Source organism: Hemitrygon akajei, chromosome 21, assembly GCF_048418815.1.
Source record: "Hemitrygon akajei chromosome 21, sHemAka1.3, whole genome shotgun sequence".
NCBI classification, from domain to species: Eukaryota; Metazoa; Chordata; class Chondrichthyes; order Myliobatiformes; family Dasyatidae; genus Hemitrygon; species Hemitrygon akajei.
In genome coordinates, this window is record NC_133144.1 from 17970229 (window position 1) to 17994844 (window position 24616).

The 24616-nt window shown below is 39.2% G+C and overlaps 1 protein-coding gene across 1 annotated transcript in view; it reads left to right on the forward strand.

The window, feature by feature from the left end:
* LOC140714122 (fibrillin-1-like) overlaps nt 1–24616 on the forward strand; it is a 410633-nt gene that overhangs the window by 313549 nt on the left and 72468 nt on the right. Inside the window, exons 46-54 of the mRNA XM_073024910.1 lie at nt 1715–1831; nt 2622–2750; nt 4267–4386; nt 11289–11414; nt 15173–15325; nt 20566–20634; nt 21075–21200; nt 22154–22273; nt 23308–23430. Coding sequence (XP_072881011.1) covers nt 1715–1831; nt 2622–2750; nt 4267–4386; nt 11289–11414; nt 15173–15325; nt 20566–20634; nt 21075–21200; nt 22154–22273; nt 23308–23430 — 1083 coding nt within the window. The remainder of the gene's footprint in view (nt 1–1714; nt 1832–2621; nt 2751–4266; nt 4387–11288; nt 11415–15172; nt 15326–20565; nt 20635–21074; nt 21201–22153; nt 22274–23307; nt 23431–24616) is intronic.

A 24616-nucleotide genomic window follows, 5' to 3' on the forward strand; every position in this document is an offset into this window, starting at 1 on the left:
ATGATAAGCATTAGCATTTGCGGAGGGATAAGAGCTTTGTTATTGTAAGTAACACAGCTCAGGAAAAAGATATTTATTTGTAGAGTAAAGATATTTAAAGCAATGAAGACGTACATTTGTATAGAATAATTCACATCTTCTGGATGTCACATTATGTTTTACCTTTTTATTTGACATCACAATTGTTCTAAGAATCACCTCTTGTAACAATGATCAATGAGGCACAGAAAGATCTGTATTTACCAACAAGTACCTTTAAGCTAACAAGTACATGAATTCATACACTAAGTACCTTGTGTGCACACCTACTAAGTATCCCTGACTCTCCTGAATAGTCAAAGAATATCAAAGGATTCTATGCTGGCCAGGCATTCCTCGTAGTCCCAATTCACTCGGCACATATTCCACACAGAGTTGCTCACGCTTGTATCTGCGATGGTCATTCTTCAAAGTTACTGCTACCGATACATACAAGGCATCCACTTTGATATCCATTCTTATCAATTCAAATATTGCATTCCAGTGTCATTGGCCACAGGTCATGTGTCTGACCTTTAACACCTTGTTTTTGGCTCTGCTCCAAGATAGCATCTATTTATTGCCTTCTTCCCGTCAAGTGACAGTCAATAATTTATGGCTCTTTGTTCTCAATCAGCAACCAGCTCAAATCACTCCAGGCAGGCACCAACCCCAATATTCACAAACCTGCATGTTATTTCCAACCAAAGTACCTCTCGCTAATAACTTCTTCTTTGGAAATGATCTCCAGTCCAGCAGATTACCTGGAGCATAATTGTGTCTTCTTTAAAACATTGAACAAGCCAAGCACTTCAAACTCACAAAATGGCAGCCTTCATCCCCAAGCACGTGGCAAGAACAAAGTCTGTCAGCTTCCATTGCCTCGTTTCATTCAAACTCATTGATTTGTAAACTGTCGTTCTTTCTGGCCAGCACAACTTTAATGGAGGAAACATGACAAACACAATAAACTTCCAAATAATTTAAGAATAAGGGGTAGGCCACTTAGAACAGAGTTCAGGAAAAACTTTTTCACCCAGAGAGTTGTGGATCTATGGAATACTCTGCCTCAGAAGGCAGTGGAGGCCAGTTCTCTGAATGCTTTCAGGAAAGAGTTAGATAGAGCTCTTAAGGATAGCGAAGTCAAAGGATATGGGGAGAAGGCAGGAATGGGGTACTGATTGTTAATGATCAGCCATGATCACATTGAATGGCGGTGCTGGCTCAAAGGGCCGAATGGCCTACTCCCGCACCTTTTGTCTATTGTCTATTATCTATTATCTAATAACCAGGTGATTTAGAGTTATTGAATGAGGAATAATTATTGGCCAGAAAATTGGGGATTGTTTTTCAAAATAGGACTATTTTTTAACGTCCTGAGAGAGTAGGTATAGACTTGATTTTATTGTTTAGAATGACTTAAGACCTGCACTGAATTAAGCCTATATTTTTATGTTCAATAAACCCACAATTGTATGACTGGCATGATTGCTACCAACTGTTACTTGCTAACAAACTAGTTACAATGTTACAATGTCTGCTGATGGGAAAGCCACATGAAATGGCTATGATTTTTAGAATGATTATTTGCTTGAATTCTCATTTTTAATAATAAAATTTCAATTTAGTTGTTAAGAAAATACATTTTTTCTCTCAACTGAAACAAAACATTGCTATTTCCTTTTTATTTGCCCAGATGTTGATGAATGTGAGCGGCAGCCATGTGGCAATGGGACCTGCAAGAACACAGTTGGTTCATATAACTGCTTGTGCTTCCCAGGATTCATGATTTCACATAATAATGACTGCATTGGTAAAATAACCATAGTCTTCTTTTTGAACTTAGCAAATGTAGAGGTATACAGGAAATGCTTTATAAAAATATTTTGCTATTCTACAACATATAATTAAATCAATGTATTTCCCTCAAAGTAGTTCCTCTGCATTGAAATAAGTAGTACTAGTGAACCTGCTTTTAGTGACACTTAGAATAGATTTCCCAGCACTAGAGAAGTTTGATGTATTAAACATCAAAGTTTAGACAGACTGACAGGGGTAAGGACAGTTAAATGAAAAACTGTCAGCAGTTATACATATTTTCAGAGTAAAGGTTAAGCATAAAAACAGGACTTTAAAGAAAACTGTGTATGTTTGATTGACATAAAGTGATACTTTTTTAGACAAATTTGTTTTTCTGTATATATTGTTTTTGTTTGCTTTCAATTTATCTTTTTTGTTTATTTGAAACATTGGGGAAAAATAAAATTAATTTCTATAACTAATGAGTAGTGTTCTCTAGATATGATTTTTTGTTAGTGTTGTACAAATTAATAGATATATTCTTTTGATTTGTCATGGTAAGTTTTGAATTCGTAGTCTACAGGTTGCTAGACCAAGACCATATAAAAAGAAATCAAAAATACAAGCAAGCATTTAATCTGTTTACAAACAATACACCTTGGCAAACAATAAAACAAATTTTCTCAATTCCTTGCAGAAAATCCAAAATACTACTAAGGCAGGTAGTGGAAAATTAACCTGTAATATCATAAATTACTAAAACTGTGGAAGAGACAATAACTTTGTTCCTTTTTGTTAAACAGATATTGATGAATGCAGTACCTTGAATGGTGCTCTTTGTAGAAATGCTCAGTGCTTCAATACTATTGGAACATTCCAGTGCCTGTGTCATGAAGGCTATGAACTTACACCTGATAGAAGAAGTTGTATTGGTAAGACATTTTAATCAATCAGATGGGAAATTTTTAAAACATTCTGAGCTAACACTTCCAAGCAATAGATTAGGAAAAGGGGGGGGGGTGCAATGGGAGGTGTCCTTTGCAACAATCAATGAATACAGCTGATTAAGAGGGCAAACAGTATGTTGGCCTGCATGGTGGGAGGACTCAAGGTCACTGCACAGGTTGATAGGATAGTTAAGAAGGCCTTTGGGATACTAGGCTTCATTAATAGGGGGATTGAATTCAAGAGTAGAGAGGTCATGTTGCAACTCTACAAATCTCTGGTGAGACCAAACTTAAAGAGTATTGTGTTCAGTTCTGGTCACCTCATTATAGGAAGGATGTGGAAGCTATGGAAAGGACGCAGAGGAGATTTACCAGGATGTTGCCTGGATTGGAAAACAAGTCTTATGAGGCAAGGTTAGCAGAGTTGGGACTTTTCTCTTTGGAGCATAGAAGGATGAGAGGGGACTTGATAGAGGTCTACAAGATTATGAGAGGCATAGATAGGGTGGATAGCCAGTACCTGTTTCCCAAGGCACAAATAGCCAACACCAGAGGGCATACGTACAAAGTTAAGGGAGGGAAGTTTAGAGGAGACATCAGGGGTAAGTTGTTTTTTTACACATAGGGTTGTGGGTGCCTGGAATGACTTGCCAGGGATGGTGGTGGAGGCAAAAACATTAGGAGTATTTAAGAGCCTCTTGGACAGGCACATGGATAAAAGAAAAATAGAGGGTTACAGGGTAGTGTGGGCTTAGTACTTTTTTAAGGAATATATGGGTCGGCACAACATCAAGGGCCCAAGGGCCTGTACTGTGCTGTAGTATTCTAGTGTCTTTATATAGTGCCTTTATATAGGGACTCAGTGGGAATCAGCTTGAGCGTGGTGTGCAGTTGTGATCTCTTTCCGAGGAAGGATCCCACGAGTCTGATTTCTCAAATGGCAGCCTGACTTATGAAAAGAGATCAGGTCAAGTAGTCCATACTCCCTAGCTTTTGGAATAGTGAGAGGGAATTTCACAGAAACCTAACAGGACCGGACAGGTTAGATGCAGAAAAAATGTTCTCAACAGCAATGGAGCTTAGTCCACGGTCACCATGTAAGGATGAGTGATAAACCAAATTATTAAATGTTCAAGGAGTCTTTAAATTTCTATATTTATTTAATCAACATTCTGTTGTATTTAAGAGTCCCACATAACAGCAATACTGTTGAAAATAGTGCAAAATAGTTTGTTTATGTTTAAATTTAATGGCAGAAAATGTATTTCCAAAAGTTGCTTCATATTGTTGGTGATCTGATACAGATCTTTTAAGCTATATGTGTGGAACCATCTAATTCTCAGCTCCCCTTAATAGAAATTTCTGTATGGAAATGTTTTCCAAACTACTTCCAGGAAGTTATGAAATGTCTCATGGAACTTAGCAAGAAAAACAGAGATATTTGTCATGGTGTTATATATAAGGATATTAGCAATTTACTATTTTACTAATCTCTCAACAGATGTTAATGAATGCTTGACAGTACCTCGTCCTTGTGCACCAGGCACCTGTCAAAATTTGGATGGTACCTATAGATGTATCTGCCCTCCTGGATACTCATTGATAGACGATAAGTGTATCGGTAAGGAGCCTTAGTTTATTTTGAAGCACATAAGGGTAAAGAACTAGAATTCCTGTGGCATTGCTCTCAGTTGTCAAGGGAAGAATAGTTAATCAAGAATTTGAAGGGAGCAGATGCAATCACTTCCAGAAATGCCCCGTCTGCCATTTTGCTATCAGCAAATAGGGAGGCAATGGGCTTGCATGAAGGCTAAAGTCAAAAGTGTGCATTAGATTATTTAAACAATTATGGAACTGGGAGGAATAAAAATCTCCCAAAATCTCAATTTCATATGCTATACACACCTCCCCACCCAGCATACCCTGTCCTCTAATTGCTTTGCCTTCCATCTTAGTTCATTTCTCCTCCCTTCCTTTCCAATTACTTCACATTCTCCTTGATTTCTCTCCTTTTCCCAGGACCAGCTGAGGAATGTTGTCCATCATATAATAGCCAAAGTTGAAATCCTCTGCCAGCAAGCTGCCTTAAGACATTCAATAGGTACTTAGTGCTTGCACCCTTACATAAATAAGGTGGAGAGTTTAATATTAGTTGTGATGTGTCACAGTTCCCTGTAGCCTCCTTCTTTCAGTTTTAGACAGCTTTGTACAACTTAATTTCATGTGACTAATTTATGCAATGTATGCAAACACATATGCCACTCAATAATGCATCATTTCTCCAACTGGTTTCCTTTATCTATTGTTAGAGAATCCCAAAGAAGTGTTTTATGTGATAATGGTGATAAACCCTAGTAGTCCCTAGACTGAGGTTCTCCAATTTTTTGAAGATAAACTGCTCATGGTTAAGATTTTAAAACAGTTAGCACTTAAATGTACCATAGAAGGCAAAGTACAAACTCCAGTGCCCCACCTGGAGATGAACCATGAGATGGCTGAGACTTTTAACATCTACTTTTCCTCTGTATTTACTAAGGAGACTATCATGGATGCCAGAATGAGAGATTTTGTATCATGTGCATGTTATGAGAAAGGAGGGATTTGCAGCTATGAAGTACATTATGGTGAGAAAAGTTCTAGTGCCTGACCAAGCTGCACTTCAAAGCTTAAAGGAGGGCAAGGAAGAAATCACAGAGGCCCTTTGACTGACCCCCAACTGATCTTCGACTGACCTGAGAAACAACTTATGCATTTACTGCAGAGTAGTCAATCACCTACACATCAAATGTCCGTTACATCTGGGAAAATGGCACCTCCAGGTAGAGACAAGAAGCTTTCTATCTGGTAAGCTCCCTCTCTCAGCCTTCCTCCATACCCTGATGGCTCTACCTGCACAAGAAGCTCTAGTAGATTCCAGCGGAGCAGGCAACTTTCTGGACCAGATCCTGTATGTGCAGCTTGGACTCCCTGACATACCTATCTCTTATCCCTTCTGCATTACGGCCATTGACGGACATCTATTGGGGTCTAGGATGGCCACAGTGTGCACACAGCCGGTGCACATGAGCATCAGAGAACAGCGCGAGTCCATCCAATTCTTCTCATCCAACACCCCTCTCATCTTGGGTTACACCATTTACATCCCGTAAATCCATGGAGATAGAGGAAACCCTCAACCTCACCAAACTCTTGCAGGAACACCATAACTTAGCAGTTGCTTTCAATGAAAGGGAAGCCAACTCACAGAACACACAACTGTGCAATCAAGCTCCACCCAGGCACCACCCCTCCCTAAGATAATTTCTTCTCCCTCTCCCCTCCTGAGACCCAAGCCATGAATGACTACATCACCACAGCACTACAGCACAGTTTCATTCGACCATCCCAGTCCCCAGCCAGTGCAGCTGTTTCTTTGCCAAAAAGAAAGATGGGCATCTCCTTCCCTGCATTGACTACTGTGGACTCAACAAAATCACCATTAAGAGCTGCTACCCTCTCCCCTTGATGGATAGTGCATTAGAAACACTCTGCAAGGCCCAGATGTTCACTGAACTGTATCTAAGGTGTGCATACAACCTGATCCACATCTACCAAGGGGCTGAGTGGAAGACGGCATTTGTAACACCCACTAGCCACTACAAATACTTGGTGATGCCTTTCTGACTTTCCAACAGTTCAGCCATTTTCCAAGCCTTCATTAACGAGATCTTCCAAGACATGCTGTACAAGTACAGGCAGTCCCCGGGTTACGTTCAAGTTCCATTCCTGAGTCCATCTTTAAGTCAGATTTGTACGTAAGTCGGAACAAGTAAATCCGGTATTATTTAGCATCAGTCAAACGTTTGTCTTAGTATATAGTATATATTTTACCTTTCTATGCATATAAAACACTTAAGAAACGTATGTATTCCAATAATTAAACCACTGTGTTGCTTAGTAATAATTGTAGCTTTCATTGGGGCAGGGCCTTTCAAATGCTCCATTATTCTCACTTTATCCTTTAAAATTGTTCCGATCGTTGACCGACTGTAGCCTAACGCTTTTCCAATGACCAATGGCGTTTCACCTCTTTCCAAATGCTTTATTATTTCCACTTTATTTTCAATCGCGATCGCTTCCCATCAATGAAACAGAAACACTGCAAGCGGTGGGTCCTGAGCTCCACTGGGTCCTAAGGACCACCACACTGAGACAGGCTAAATGGGACAAGTGGGGGCTGTGCTGGGTTTGGGTATTTGATCCTCCACAATATTCCGCGTGGGAATTTAAACTGGAGGTGTCTGGTTTTTTTTACAAGGTTGAGTTGCGAGCTCGAAATCAACCCAGCATGGATGGTATGGGAGTCGCTAAATCGAACTCACGAACCTCCGTTCTCCAGCCCGGCGCTGATCTCACTGCGCCACCAGCCGACCAGAATTGAGGGGGGGGCAGGGGCAGGGTGAAGCTTACTAAGAAAAGTTTAAGCCAAATACAAAGTTCCACTATTCCACTATTCCGTCCTCTTAGATCCTTGCACTGATTGTCTGGGACCTTGAGGTCGCCAGGCCCCAAAGCACCAGCCTGCTGCAGCCAACACACCTGTCAACTACATGTACATGCCGGAGGCCATGCACTCTGTAGCACTCCAGTGAGCCCTCTCCTCACCTCTTTCTGTCCATCCAGACACATGGTAGATGCTGGATTTTCTGCAATCCCAATTCTGGTAGCCCACCATGATCACAGATGTACATCAGTTCATCAGTGCCTCCCTTTAATGTTCCCAGTCCAGTTCCTCCAACCAGTGGCCCTCTGGGCTCCTGCAGCTTCTACCGATCCCTCAACACCTGTGGTCCCATATCTCCATGGATTTCATCACAGGTTTGCCACCTTCTGATGGGCCCACGGTGATCATGACAGTGGTGGACTGGTTGTTCAAAGCAGTCTATTAATTGTCCTCTCCAATCTTGAGTCAAGTACTGAAACAATATACCTGGTTCTGCAACATATAGTTGACCTCCACGGATTCCCTCAGGACATTGTGGTTCCCAGTATGACACAATTTGACTCCTGCTTCTGGCATACCTCTGTTCCCTCCTTTGCAACTCAGTTTGTTCTCTGGCTATTATCCGCAGACCAACAGTCAGTCAGAGAGAGCCAAACAGTGAGTGGAGAAATTTCTGCAATACTTCGCCAGCTCTAACCCTTCCACATGGAAGAAGTATCAGCTCTGGGCCTAACTTCCCTACAATCTACATACCTCGCCTGCCATAGTATGTCACCCTTTAAAGTGCTTCATGTCTACTAACCCCCACTGATCCCCACAGGGGAGCCAATGGTGGAGCTCCTGTTTGCCAAGGCACCGGTTCACCACTACCAGAATGCAAGGAGGGCTATCCTAGCTGCCAACTGTGCCTACTGCTGCCAAGCCAACTGCTGGCAATGCCCTGCCAGACTATTCCAGCCTGGAGACTGTATCTGGCTGTCCACCCGAGATCTGCCCCTGTGCACCAACTCCCCAGTTCATTGGTCCTTTCAAGATTACACATTGCATAAATCTAGTCACTTACCTTCTCCAGCTACCATCGTCCTTCAGGATCACATCTACCTTCCACACGTCCTGCCTTAAGCCTATTGTCCATGGATTACTCAACCCTGCACCTTTGGAACCTAAAAAAATGGAATGTGTCCAATATACACTGTTCACCTCTTGATGGATTCATGTTGTCGTGGATGGGTTGTGCAGTACCTGGTTCACTGGGAAGGGTACAGCCAGAAGGAGAGATCTTGGGTGTCATCCAATTTCATCTTAGATCCATTGCTTATCGAGGAGTTCCATCTGGATCATCCTGGGCCATCGGGTGCCATCCGGAGGAGGGGGATTCTGTCAGTCCTGCACAAGCAGGCAACATCCAGTCTCCACTCAGCTAACAGGAATCACCTGACACTCATTTCCAACTCACCACCTGCAGCGTATTTAAACCTAGCTCTTATCTATAGCCAGCTTTGACCAGTTGCTCCTAGCTTTCAGTTACTTTGTTCCCTTGTTGTGTTCAGTATCTGTTCTCTCTTGTTTTGTGGCCCCTCGTGGCACGCTATTTTGCACTTTATTATTAGTGATCACTCACTGATAAATTGTCTCCACTATTTTGCATTTAAGTCAAACCTCCTCTATATTTTCTGACACAACTGGGACTAGTAGGGAGGATGCTGTGTTCAGCATAGACCTGTTGGACTGAAAGGCCTGATTTTTGCTGTATTACTCTATAATATCTAATAGGTGCTGAAAACGTATTCAAAAGATTATTCACACAAGGAAATCTGCAGATGCTGGAAATTCAAACAACACACACAAAATGCTGGTGGAACACAGCAGGCCAGGCAGCATCTATAGGGAGAAGCACTGTCAATGTTTGGGGCCTAGACCCTTCATCAGGACAGACCCGAAATATTGACAGTGCTTCTCCCTATAGATGCTGCCTGGCCTGCTGCGTTCCAGCAACATTTTGTGTGTGTTGCAAAAGATTACTCATATTATTTTGTTAACCTTTATAGCTGTTGAGGCATTAGCATTTAAAAGTTAACTTTGTGATGGTAGATACAGAATAAAGTTACTACCACAAATCTTATAGTAGTGTGAATCATATTTGTGTTTACCTAACCTTAAGTTTGTTTTCCAGAAAGAAAGATGTGAATGATTAGAGACCTGTGAAGGCAGAAAATGCTGTCAGTTGATGTGCACTTTTCAGTGTAAAGTGACAGTGTTTGAGAATGTGACCAAAATTACTGGAATTTAAAGTTGCTTAACCTTGCAACATTGAAACTCAAATAAAACAAAAAAATCCAACTTTTCATCTAGCATGAACAGTTCCACTGGAAAGTCACTAACCTGAAACACTAGCAACACACACAAAATGATAGAGGAGCTCAGCAGGCCAGGCAGCATCTATGGAAAAGAGTATAGTCAACACTTTGGGCCAAGACCCTACTGTACTCTCTAGTATCTCTAGTATTTTCTGTTCTTGTTTCAGCATTAGTGGGTTTTTTTGCTTATTTTAAAGCCAGTTAGATTGTGTACAATCTTTTTATTATGACTGAACTTTGAATAGGTTGTTAACTGTCAGTGACTGGATACATACACCACAAAAAATTCATCACTAACTTTCACCAAAAATCAAAAATGAAGATTACAAAGCTGTCTTTCTGAACTCATTTTAAACCTATTCTTCCATGGATAAGTACAGTTATCCTGAATTTCCAGAGTCTCACACATAGTATTGAGGCATTCAGTACAGAATCAGGATCTTCCAGTCCATCTTGTCAATGCCAACAGTACTACTTATCTATGCTAAGCCCATTGACCTGCATTAATTCCATAATCCTCTACACTTTTCCTCCCTAAGTACCTGTCCAAATGATTCTTAAATATTGTAATTGTATCTGCCTCTACCACCTCCGCCAGTAGTTCATTCCAGATAATTAATCATCTATATGAAAAACCTACCCCTGAGGTCTCTTGAATTTCTTCCTTCTCAACTTAAACCTGTGCCCTCTAGTATTAGACTCCCTCTGCCCTAGGAAAGAAGTTTTGAATATCTATCCTATTTATGCCCCTCATAATTTTATAACCACCCTCCACAGCCTCCTGCATTCTAGTGAGAATGAAGCCTTTCTATCTAATCTCTCTGTGATTTCAGCCCTGTATTCTGGTGGATCTCTTTCTATGGTGTGGAAACCAGAGCTGTATACAAAGCTTCAAATGTAGTCTGACCAGTGTTTTGTACATCTTCAACATAACGTCCCAACTCTTATGTTCAATGCCTCAACCTTGGAAGGCAAGCACTACTCTGTGTATTACCACTTTTAATGTGCTATGGACTTGCACCCCAATATTCATGAACATTCCTAGGTCCCTGCCATTTACTCTATACATGATACCAGCAAAAAAAGGAATCAGTATAATATGAACTTGTTATGTACATAACCCACTCTCATGTCTATAACAGTAAATGTATTATTTGAATATTTTATCATTAAGTTGAAATGTTCTGCCATAACAGGCATGCTACGCAAGCCTATTTAGATCTGCCTCTGACTCTACTTCAGAGCGCTAAAGGAAAGTGAGATCTGCCAGCTTCACCTTAAGTTCCTACTTCAGCATTCCCACTGCTCCACTACTAATGACCTCTCTTCCTCGTCCACCTGTTCCCCGTGGTGTTCAAGTTGTTATTTCCTTATGCTGCTCCAGCTAACAACAATCTCTTAATGGTCTCCTGACTATTCTAATCAGTAGCTGGTGACAGTATCATTTTGGATGGTCTCAGAATGGAAAACATAAAACAGAGAACAGGAATAAAGTTTTGCCATTGAAATAGATGGAATTTCAAGATTACCTGTTTTTTGCTGTTTTATTTCTCCAGCACCTGTTTTATAAATATTGGATCCTTAAGTATCAGAACAAATATTTCAAGATATTATACTACAAACTTCTTCCATGGCCAACAAAATATTGCATACTCAGAGATCTTATCTCATTTAATTTTTAAGATATCGATGAATGTGTAACAGACCCCGGATTATGTGAATTTGGCACGTGTAGTAATATTGAAGGAAGTTACACCTGCCTCTGTCCACCAGGATCTATACTATCACAAAATGGAAGAACGTGCATTGGTGAGTCTGTGATAATAATCATCCATAATTAATAAAACATCTTCTCCAAGATTAAAATGGTAACATTTCTGTGTGCGTCATAGCAGAGCACTGGCACAGAATATTAAATACAAATTTGATTTCTCTCACATCTCTGGATATACTTTCTGCTGCTAAAGAAATGATGGCATTTTCTTATCTCTGTAGGATTATCTATTTTTGGACCTTGTGAAAGCTGCATATAGATCAAAAAGTTCCTTTAAAAACATTTAATCAAAGGGTGTCTTTTATAACCAAAGGAATTCCATCAAGAAAATTTATCATCTAGAAAAGAAAAGCTTAAGCCAGATCAGAGTTGACCTAGTTACTAAAGGAGTCGTGGTTACCCACTCACACAAGCCCTTAGGCCAAACAAATCTTTCTCAAGTTGTACATTTGTTGAGGTACTGTCTATATCATTGCCTGGGTTGTGCTGCAAGACTGTGTATGGCCTACCGACTTGCTTCCAAGTATCTTTGCTAATCAGATCAAAGTTAAAAGTAAATTTATTATTAAAGTACATATATGTCATCTTGCTATTCATAGTAGAACAAAAAAAAAACAATAGAAACAATGAAAAACTACACTGAAAGACTGACAACCAGTGTGCAAAAGAAGATAAACTGTGCAAATATAAAAAAATAAGTAAATGACTAATACTGAGAACATCAGTTGTAGAGGCCCTGAAAGTGAAACCATAGATTGTGGAATTATTTCAGAATTGAAGTGAATGATGTTATCCACACTGGTTCTGTGGCTTGATGGTTAATAACTGTTCCTGAACCTGGTGGTGTAGGACCTAAAGCTCCTGTACCTCCTTCCCATGGGAGCAGCAAGATGAGAGTTAGGAAACAGTTGAAAAAGAATTGGAAATTAAACTAATCAAAAATATTGAAAAGTAATGAATCTGGAAATTGCATTGCTGTTAATTAATTGAAAACAAATATTCAAAATAAAAATAGAAAATAATTATGTAGTCAAAGCAAATTTATTTTCGAACTACATATGTATATGACACTACATACAACCCTGAGATTTGTTTCCTTGTGGGCATGCTCAGTAAACCCAAGAAACATTGAAAGACAGCACCCAACAAAGCAAACAGCCTATGTGCAAAAGGCAACAAACTCCAAATGCAAAAGAAAAAAAAGAAATAATAACAATAATAGGTAAGTAAGCCATAAGTTTTGAGTATATAAGATGAAGAGTACTTGAAAGTGAGTCCATAGATTGTGGGAACAGTTCAGTGATGGGGTGAGTAAAGTTGAGTGAAGTTATTCCCTCAGGTTCAAAAGCCTGGTGATTGATAACTGCTCCTGAAGCTGGTGCTGTGGGTCCTGAGGCTCCTATACCTTCTTCCTGAAGGCAGCAGTGAAAAGAGAGCATGGCCTGGGTGGTGAGGGTCCTTGATGATGGATGCTGTTTTCCTGTGATAGCGCTCTGTGTAGATGTGTTCAGTAGTGGGGAGGGCTTTACCCATGATGGACTGGGCCATATCCACTACTTTTTGCAGGATTTTCTATTCAATGGCATTGGTGTATCCATACCAGGCCACAATACAACCAGTCAATATACTTTCCACCAGACATCTATAAAATGTTGTCAAAATTTTAGAAGTTATGCCAAATCTTCACAAAGCTCTAAAGAAGTAGGAGTGCTGCTGTGCTTTCTGTGTAATGGCATTTATATGTTGGACTAGGACAGATATTCTGAAATGATAACCCCAAGGAATTTAAAGTTGCTCATCCACTCCATTTCTAATTCCCCAATGAAAATTGGCTTATGCGCCTCCTGAAGTCAATAATCAACTCCTTGGTCTTGTTGATATTGTGTTGATGTCGTCGCATCACTCAGCCAGAGTTTCAATCTGCCTCCTGTATACTGATTCAATATTACTTTTGATTAGGCCAACAACAGTGGTGTCGTCAACAAACTTAAAATATGGTGTTGGAGCTGTAAGTATAAAGGGAATAAAGCAGAGTGCTAAGTACACAGCCTTGTGGTGCACCTGTGCTGATGGAGATATTGTTGACAATCTAAAAAGACTGGAGTCTGAAAGTGAGGAAATTGAGAATCCAATTAATGAAAATGTATCTTTTAGCTGGGGTCAGAAATAATAGATGTGGCAGCTTAGGCTGGTGGAAAATTACGAAGTGATACAATCTGTCAGTTCTAAATCCACTGGAAAGTGTATGCACATCTGAGCTAATACTCACTTTCTACACTGCACTTCACAGGCGTCAAATTGCTGAATGTGACATGACTGTAACTGGCTCATAGTTCTCTACAGAAAGAGTCGTATTCACATTCTGGCCCATTGCCTAGAATATTCTGAGAAGTTTAAACATATTTACCTTACAAGTGTCATCAAGAAGATGCAACAAACATTCACCTAGCTAGTTCCTGGGATAGCAGGTTTGCAGGTGGAGGAATATGAGTAGACTAGGCCTATGTTCTTCAGAGTTTAGAAGAATATGGGGTGGTCTAATCAAACTTGCAAAATTCTTGCAAGTCTTGACAGGTGGGTGCAGGGTGCCTTAGGAAGTTAGGAGTAAAAGTCACAGATTCAAACTAAGGCGTAGGCCATTAACAATAAAATTAAGAGAAGGGTTGTCTTTCAGAAGTTGGTGAATATTTAGAATTCCGTACCCTGCGGTCTATGGAGAATTTGTCATTGAGTTAATTTGAAACAGATTTATAGACATAATGTGGCTAAAGCAATCAAGGAATATGAGGATAGCCAGAATCCGAATCAAGTTTATTATCACTGACATATGTTGTGAATTTTTGTTGTTTTTGTGGTAGCAGTAGAATGCAAGACATGAAAGTTACTTTAAGTTACTAAAATAAATAAATAGTGCAAAAGACAAATAAAGTAAGTGTAGGAAAATGGCACTGAGGTAGAAGATCAACCGTGATCTTGATGAATGATGGATTGAGCTCAGAATGTCAAATGGTCTCCTTTCCTGTTTCTTATGAAATACATGTTCCCTCCATGGTTAAATTCATCAGAAATTTATTATTGAATCCATGACAAATAGGAATATTCATTATGCAATTGAATTTCAGTATTAAAATGCTCATGTTTGAAGTCGTGTATTGATACTGGTTTATTACTGTCACGTACCATTATCTAGCGAAAAGTTTGTTTTGCATAATGTTTATATCAATAAAATTATTACATATGCATTAAGGTAGAATAAGATATAACATTAGTAATGCAGAATAAAGTGTAAAAGGTAACAAATGAGTGCAGTGCAGGTAAACAACAAACTACACAATCATAACGAGGTAGATTAAGAGGCCAAGAATCCATTTTATCGTACATGAGATCCTTTCAAGAGACCGATAACAGTGGGGTAGAAGCTGTCCTTGAGCCTGATGGTACATACTTTTGTATCTTCTGCCCAATCAGAGAAGGGAGAAGAGAGATTGTCCGTTGTGGATGAGGTCTTTGATTATGCTGGCAGCTTTACTGAGGCAGTGAGTATAGACTGAGTCTGTAGAGAGGAAGTTGATTCTTGTGATGCACTGTATTTGTACATGTATTTATGCTGAGTTTTGTTTTCACCATACAAGACATCATTTTACATTTCTTAAGCACTTCATTTAATGTAAATCAACCATTTTGTCAAGTGTTTATGTCCAGGGTGATTTTTTTAACTATTTAACTCTACATAAATTTTGGAATTGATACAGAAGTATTTTGTACTGATATTTTTTTTAAATTTCATTTATAGATGTGAGAGAGAGCTTTTGCTTCTCTAAATTTGAGAATGGTGTGTGCTCTGCGCCCAAATTAAGAAACATCACCAAATATACGTGTTGTTGCAGCTTCATGGCGGGTGAAGGATGGGGTGACCCATGTGAGATCTGTCCCAAAAAAACAGAAGGTAAGCAAAGGCAAATAATGGTGTATGAATTGCATATCCTCAAATGAACTAATTCAGGATACCCAAAAATACACATTTAGGAAGAAGTTTTGCATTCCCATACTATTATTTTCAACAATGCATCATATTTTATTAACAGAGTACTAATTTAAAGCCTGATGGGCTGAATTATGCTGGCTGTGACTGGTAGATTCTGAGAGAACTACTGGTGTTCGGCTGCTCCCAGGTAAAACAAAATCTGTGACTTATGGAGTCATTTTAAGTCCCAGACATCCTGAATAACAGGTCCCTGTTGCAGCTGCTATAGTATCGGAGTTCACATTCATCATCCTGATTGCTGGCCAGGTGATTGAGAGTTAACAAGGTAACATTTAATTATTTTTCTTAATCTGGAATTTTAATTTTTTATCGATTTCAATTGTGTTTTAAAATCATTTCACATTAAATTATTGAATGCAATCTAAATATTTTTAAACATCTCTGAATAGCAGAGACATTTAAAAACTGTTTCAACAGCTTTGACAAGATACAAGGTTCCAATACTAACCTTTCCTCCATCAAAGTTTTCATTGGATTTCAAGAACCCAAGGTCTCAGCAGAATGCTGTCTGGGGCACACTTGCCACTGACACCTCATTACATCTTGCAAAACTTCCCACAATTCAAGGATCAGCTAAGTGAGCCCAGATAAATACACACAATCAGTTGACTGAGTCTCGCCCAATTCCACTGATTGAATTGTATTAATATTATGTAATAGAATCTATTATCAGAGGTAATCAAGGTCTATTTGAACAAATGTAACTTAAAGATCTGGATAGACTGATTATGCCCAGATCACTAGGAACTAGCACAAGTTCTAAAGAAAGAGATTCTTATTTACTGACCTCTAGAATTCTTGTGAAAATTGCATCCTAATGTGCACTGTGGGAATCATATTGGAATTTTATATTTAAAAGCAGTGCAAACACTGCAGTACATAATAAGACTGATGTCAGAGCAGTCTTCACATTAATAAATGTCTAAATAATAGAAATATAATAGCAACCCATTACATTACACCAATGGGTTCTCGGAGCCAGCTTGAACATGCAGAAAGACACAAACTTCTGTTTTGGAACTACAGAACTACAGAACTTATTTTATTAGGACAGAACAGGGCAAGCATTAAAATACTTACCTAGGTATGCACAGGTCCCTCTCATTGCAGCGCACCTCCCGTTCTGAAAATCCGTGGTGCTATTTGTGACCAGCCCATCGGTGAGGCCCCAAGAAGCTAGCCTGGACAAATCTACTTTTCATACCCTTTCCACTGATATGAAATGCTGCAGTAAGTGGACAAAAACATAACACCAGCTCAAACTACCAAATCAGAACAAATCCTCAGGCATGAGTTGATGAATTTTATCACCAACCTCTCAAAGCACTTCATCACAATGGTTGTGAATGCTACTGGACGATAGTCATTGAGGCAGAATACCACATTCTTCTTTGGCACAGGTATAATTGAAGCCTGCTTGAAGCAGGTGGCTTGAAGCAAACTCCTGAAGCGAAAGGTTAAAGATATCAGTGAACACATTAGCCAATTAATTAATACAGGTCTTCAGTACTCAGCCAAGTACCCTGTCTGGACCAGATGCTTTCCATGGGTTCATTGTTCATATATTAACTATATTGTAAAAGATTGAGAAGAATTATCTTGAAATGTACAAAATTCTGACGGTTCTTAACAGTTTAGCTGCTACAGTGATGTTTTACCTGCTTAGAAATATAGAATCAGGGGTCACAATTTCTGCATAGGGCCGAGGACATTTAAAACAGAGAGGAAAAATGTCTTCACTTAGGGTAGTGAATCTAGGGAATTTCAGAATCAGGTTATCACCGGCATGTGACGTGAAATTTGTTACCTTAGCAGCAACAGTTCAATGCAATACATAATATTTTAAAAAAAAATTAAAAATAAATAATAAATGAAATAAAAAATAGTAATAATAAATAAGTAAATCAATTACAGTATATGTATATTGAATAGATTTTTAAAATATGCAAAAACAGAAATACTGAGGTAGTGTCCAAGGGTTTAATGTCCATTTAGGAATTGGATGGCAGAAGGGAAGAAGCTGTTTCTGAATCGCTGAGTGTGTGCCTTCAGGCTTTTGTACCACCTACCTGATGGTAACAGTGAGAAAAGGGCATGTCGTGGGTGCTGGAGGTCCTTAATAATGGACACTGCCTTTCTGAGACACTGCTCCCTAAAGATGTCCTGGGTACTTTTAGGCTAGTACCCAAGATGGAGCTGACTAGATTTACAATCCTCTGCAGTTTCTTTCGGACCTGTGCAGTAGCCCCTCCATACCAGACAGTGATGCAGCCTGTCAGAATGCTCTCCATGGTACATCTGTAGAAGTTTTTGAGTGTATTTGTTGACATGCCAAATGTCTTCAAACTCCTGATGAAGTATAGCTGCTGTCTTGCCTTCTTTATGACTACATTGATATGTTGGGACCAGGTTAAATCCTCAGAGATCTTGACACCCAGGAACTTGAAACTGCTCATTCTCTCCACTTCTGATCCCTCCATGAGGATTGGTATGTGTTCCTTTGTCTTACCCCTCCTGAAGTCCACAATCAGCTCTTTCGTCTTACTGACGTTGAGTGCCAGGTTGTTGCTGTGGTACCACTCCACTAGCTGGCATATCTCACTCCTGTACACCCTTTTGTCACCACCTGAGATTCTACCAACAATGGTTGTATCGTCAGCAAGTTTATAGGTGGTATTTGAGCTATACCTAGCCACACAGTCATGTATATATAAAGAGTAGAGCAGTGGGCTAAGCACACACCCCTGAGGTGTGCCAATGTTGATTGTCAGTGAGTGGATATGTTGTCACCAATCTGCACAGATTGTGGTCTTCTGGTTAGGAACTTGAGGATCCAATTACAGAGGGAGGCACAGAGGCCCAGGTTTTGCAACTACTCAGTCGGGATTGTGGGAATGATGGTATTAAATGCTGAGCTATAGTCAGTGAACAGCATCCTGACATAGGTGTTTGTGTTGTCCAGGTGGTCTAAAGCCGTGTGGAGGCCATTGAGGTTACATCAGCCGTTGACCTATAGGCAAATTGTAATGGGTCCAGGTCCTTGCTGAGGCGTGAGTTCAGTCTAGTCATGACCAACCTCTCAAAGCATTTCATCACTGTTGATTTGAGTGCTACCGGACGATAGTCATTAAGGCAGCTCACAATATTCTTCTTAGGCACTGATATAATTGTTGCCTTTTTGAAGAAAGTGGGAACTTCCGCCCGTAGCAATGAGAGGTTGAAAATGTCCTTGAATGCTCCCACTAGTTGGTTGGCACAGGTTTTCAGAGCCTTACCAGGTACTCCACTGGGACCTTCCGCCTTGCAAGGGTTCACTCTCTTTAAAGACAGCCTAACATCAGCCTCTGATACAGAGATCACAGGGTCATCAGGTGCAGCAGTTATCTTCACAGCTGTAGTTGTGTTCTCCCTTTCAAAGCGGGCATAGAAGGCATTGAGTTCATCTGGTAGTGAAGCATCTCTGCCATTCATGTAATTGGATTTCGTTTTGTAGGAAGTAATGTCTTGCAAACCCTGCCAGACTTGCCGTGCATCTGATGTTGCCTCCAATCTCATTCAAAATTGTCTCTTCGCCCTTGAAATAGCCTTCCGCAAATCATACCTGGTTTTCTGGTACAGGCCTGGGTCGTCAGACATGAATGCCACAGAACTAACCTTCAGCAGATGATGTACCTCCTGGTTCATCGCCAGAAAGGACTATTTTTAAGACAGTAATACATAAATTTCTGGGCACAAAAGGCATCAAAATCATGGGCAGAGAGTGGGAATATAGTAAAGTAAAACTCTCATAATCTGCACACACAGGACTTCAATGGTGCCAGACTAACAGAATTTCTGGACTGTCAGGTGATATTCTCTATTAATACACAACACCCTTTTTAGTTGTGACAATTTAGTAAATAAACTGGGAATAAATTCCCCAGTGAGTCTAGTAAGTTTAAAGAAAGCACAGGAAATGGGATCCTTGTCAGTTTAAGGAAACCAATGGGGCCATTTTAGGTCAGAAGGGAACATGGGGGTCAGGGCCACAGCAATTGGAAGGGAGGATAAGAACTGTGACCCCAGTGTCAGATGTTAGCAAGGGAATGCTACCATCTGACATAGGTGACTGAAAGGGAGCCCTGGTGAGTCAGGGGGTTGTTTGGGAACCAAGGCTATGATGAATCAGAGGGGAACATTGCTATTAGGTAATCCAGATGCCAAACCATTATGATTTCCAAATGGCTGAGAGCATATTATTTGAGTTTTACTGGTAATGAGACAGAGTATAAGCCATGATGATTTTGAATACCAGAACAAGCTCTAAGGGCTAAGTTACCTACAGTTGTTTCTTTCTTTCAATAACTAACTAACTAACTAACTGAAAACACCACATTAACTATTCTGCTGGTTACAGACTCAATAAACTCTTGACAGAATTGTTAAATCTGATTTCCCCATCATAAATCCATGTTGTCTCTGACTAACCCAACTATAATTTTCAATATTTCCAACCAGCACTAAATATTATCTGGAATTTGTATGGGACTCCCATGGAATATATTTTCAGTCATTGTAAAATCTGTTGTATATCAATACTTTTTGTATGGTGGTCATAAAGGTAAGTGAGAGGATGGGGAGGAAATCACATTTATATGACTTATGCTTCATTATAACTTACAGAAGAATGTTTCTACTTGTAAATGTTGTCTAAAGTGTGGGTAACTTCATATAGGCAATGTTCCATCCACCATATTGATATTGTACCCACACCTGCCCATCTGACCGCTCCTCTTTTTATTTCTGTTGGTCCTTCATTCTGGCTGTTGAATATTCCTCTCCATTCCTGCAACTTACCTTCTTCCATGCAACAGGGCTGACCTGTCCACTCCCACAGGCACACTACCCTGTCACTCCTGCTGCAAGGCCTCATCTCATATGTGACAAATTACTCATTTTTTTTCTGCTCTCATTATCAGATTATATACTGACTGATCTGTCCAGTCACATTGTCATATTATCTTCTCCATTTCCACTTTGATGCTCCCCAGGAGGGAGGTAATGACTTACACACATACATACATACGTGCATGGATACACACACTCATCTGCAAATTGATTTGGAATGCTTAGTTGATTTAGCCTTATTAATTTCATTGTAGAAGCGTTTGGAAAATTGTGCCCCAGTGGCTTAGTGGGAATTACAATTAACAAGGAAGGTTCACAAGTAGGTAAGGTCTGATTTTTCTTTTATTTACTGTGAAAGCAAAGTAAGCGCCTATCTGAGTGCCTAGAATTGACAGCTTAATAAAATAAACCACGTCATGTGTATAATGACAGGAAATAGTACATTTAAAATTAAATTACTTCATTTTGATTATTAATTGTTGCATCTTTTCATTCTTGTGGCTGACCTAAATCTTTTTAGTAAAATGAATAATATACAAAACAAGCAGTTAAAAGTTTTGCTCTATATACTGAGGTACAATGAAGTATTAATTCCCCAGAAGTGATTCTGATACAGTGTCTGCTTGTAATATTAGTGTTTTGTTTACTGGATTTATATTATTTTTCATAAAGTAGTTACATTCATTTTACTTTTTAAATGGCAACATTATATTTCCATTGACACTAGAACTATATTTTTTTCTGCATTTTTTTCCGGTGAAAGACATGGATGAATGTTCTATAGACCCAGGAATATGTAAAAATGGACAGTGCATCAATACTGATGGTTCCTTCCGCTGTGAATGTCCATTTGGGTTCAATATCGATTATAGTGGAATCAAGTGCGTAGGTGAGTTCTCTTGAAATGTCAAAACAACGAATAACACAATTTTCTTTGTTATCATATCACTTTCAAAACAAGCATTTGCTGCCTCATTTAGGATCTATAGTAAGTCAAAGTCAAGGAGCATTTATTATCAGTATGTATACTTTATACAACCTTGAGATTTGTCTTTTTACATGCAGCTACAAAACAAAGAAACCCAATAGAACCCTTTAAAACTAAAGAAGACTGTCAAACACCCAGCATGCAGAGAAAAAAAACTGTACAAACAATTGCATCTCCCTCCTGCATCTGTGGACCACAATCAAGGTCATTGTTTTGGGAACAGCTGTATTTAGGACTTCACTGGAGAGAACATGGCAAAAAGATGGAAAAGCTTCATATTTGTTAAAAATTTAAATATGATATGGTTCTGACTTCCTAGTCCCAAGAAAGTATTGTAATCAGTAAGCTAGGTGTTAGAGGATTGCTGAAGTTGTTTTAAATCCCTAGCTTTACTTGTTTCTTTTTATTTAAGGAGATCATTTCACCAAGGAGTATACATTTCTTTTTTTTAAATATCACCTTCTATAACAGGTTTAACAGGTCTGGTAGAATTTGACAGAAATTCTATCAGTTTCACTTCCTTTGGCCCCAACAGCAAATATAAGGCAGGTGCCTTGACCACAGGTTGGCATAATTGGAGCCCTGTTTTATCATGGCACTATAAAATCTACAGTTGCAATGGCTTACCCTTAGTCTACACAAAAAAGTAGCACATCTCAGTTTAGAGGTATCAAACCTTTTGTCAGGCAGACAGACGCAAAGTTTTGTAAATGGCCATGGTGTCTACCACTTCAAACAAATAGATTCAGGATAAAGTCACTGCAACATTAAGCAAGGAGTGGAGCTACTCTTAAACTGTTCATAGAAATTAAGGCCAAGAGGTTATATTTTATGTTTCATCTTCCATGCAACAGATACCGATGAATGCTCTGTTGGTAATCCTTGCGGCAATGGAACATGTACTAATGTTATTGGAGGGTTTGAGTGTGCATGTGAAGAAGGATTTGAACCAGGACCTATGATGACTTGTGAAGGTAATCATCTTTATCTTATTTCCGCACAAGTAAAATTGACTTTACAGCGCTATCTATTTCGGACCCATCTGATTAAAAATGATTCGCTTTTTCCCAGGTTGAAATGTGAAATTGACCATTTCAGGAGTGTTGCCAAGGAAATTAGACTACTTTGTTCAGAGGAGCAACCATCAGTTGTCACTCCAGGAACAATTATTAGCATTGAGCAAGACTGAGATCTTCTATTCCCATTTCACCCTGGATCTTCCATGACACAACTACCTCAAGATCCAGACCCTTTGATTTCCCTGGAGTCCAACCTCTAGATTCTTTGATTTCCCCCTTGGTCCCAACAAACTGAAAACACTTAGTCCCAACCTTTGTCACAGTCTCCATTCTCCACCACTCCCAGTCATCCACTTCTGCCACAAATCACTGATTCTCTGATAAACAAAGAATGTTCACTTCCTAATGCTCTCCACCCATCCTTGTTTCATCCCCAATACAGGTGGTTCATTGGAAACCCCACCCCAAATTCCGCATTTTCTATTGAGTTGTGCTCTTCCAATGGCTGAACTGATAGTGGCACATGAAGAAAAAATTATGTGTAGCTCAGTGAATTTGGAGATTGTTGAAATATAGACACACAGTCCAACAGACAGTTAATATGCTTAATACAGAACACCACAGTTGCCAGATCTAAAATTTTCAATTGATTCAGTTTGACATAGATCAGTAAAATCTTTCAGTTATTTCTGAAGGGCAGGAGTGTAGATCTACCAAATGGTATGATTGTGTCTGCAATAGGAAACAAAAACTAATAATGTTTAATAGTTGACTAATCAACTTTCTGTTTACAGAGGTAGTAAATTCAGAGTTGATTTCATTTCCTATTTTTCGTGAAATATTGGCAGGTACTAAAGCCCCAGTGTTTATCAATACCTTCAATAGAAAAGAAAAAGTAAAAGGGAAAATTGAATAGCATGAAGTATGTTTCACACTAATATTTGGAAGATCAAAGATAACATTGTATTGTTATTTCTTTCCAATACCAGACATAAATGAATGTGCACAAAATCCTCTACTTTGTGCATTCCGCTGTGTTAATACCTTTGGAGGATATGAATGTAAATGTCCTGCTGGTTATGTCCTTAGACAAGATGGGAAGATGTGCCGAGGTGAATTCAAATTTCCATTTTAATGCCTGGTAACTTTGCCTTTTGAGCTTAATATCTGTAAAAATACTATATTTTGAGTATTGTTTCAATCGTAACAACATAGTTATTGATACAAAGTTCAAATCTGAACTCATTTGGATACAAGCTGTCTGTACTCTGTTATCAAGCATGCAAACTAACCTCAGTGCTGGAAGAACTGTCCATCCTCTCTGTTGAAAGTTTATTCCATTGTTAAGGGTTTGTTGTACAATATGCCTATTTTATATTCGCCATAGAAGGACAATACTTCATTCATTAGAGTGGATACTGACTTTGAACAGTAGTGTTCAATAGGTGATGATGAATCAACAGTCAAATTTAATGATTTCTCTTCGCTCATTTCAGTTTGTACTGAAATCAGTTCAGAATGTGCTTGATTTGAGCCAATATAAATTAGAACTCAGAACCAATATATTATTATAGTTTTTTTCATTTATGTTTCTAGTAGTTACGATAATATTGTACAACATTTGCTATATTTATTTTAAACACTCCTTTTTGAAGACTTCACCAAAATCTTACCTTGGACTTATGGAGTATAATTATTTGTTTTTTAATATCAATGAAGACTGAAGAAATACACTCTGTGTCCACTTTCTTAGGTTCACCTGTACATCTGCTCGTTAATGCAAATATCTAATCAGCCAATCACATGGAAACAACTGAATGCATAAAAGCATACAGATATGGTCAAGAGGTTCATTTGTTGTTCAGACCAAACATCAGAATGGGGAAGAAATGGAATCTAAATGACTTTGACCATGGAGTGATTGTTGGTGACAGACGGGATGATTTGAGTTTCTCAGAAACTGCTGATCTCCTGGGATCTTCACACACAACTGACCTAAGAGTTTGCAGAGAATGGTGCAATAAACAAAAAAACAACCAGTGAGTAGCAGTTCAGTGGGCGAAAATGCCTTGTTAATGAGAGAGGTTAGAGGAGAATGGCAAGACTGGCTAAGGCTGACAGGAAGACGACAGTAATTCCAAAAACTGCAGGTCACAACAATGGTGTACAGAAGAGCACCTTTGAATGCAGATGTCGAACCCTGAAGTGGACAGGCTACATCTAACGACCATGAACTTAACACTTAGTGCCCACTTTATTAGGTACAAGAGGGACCTAATAAAGTGGCCACTGAATAGT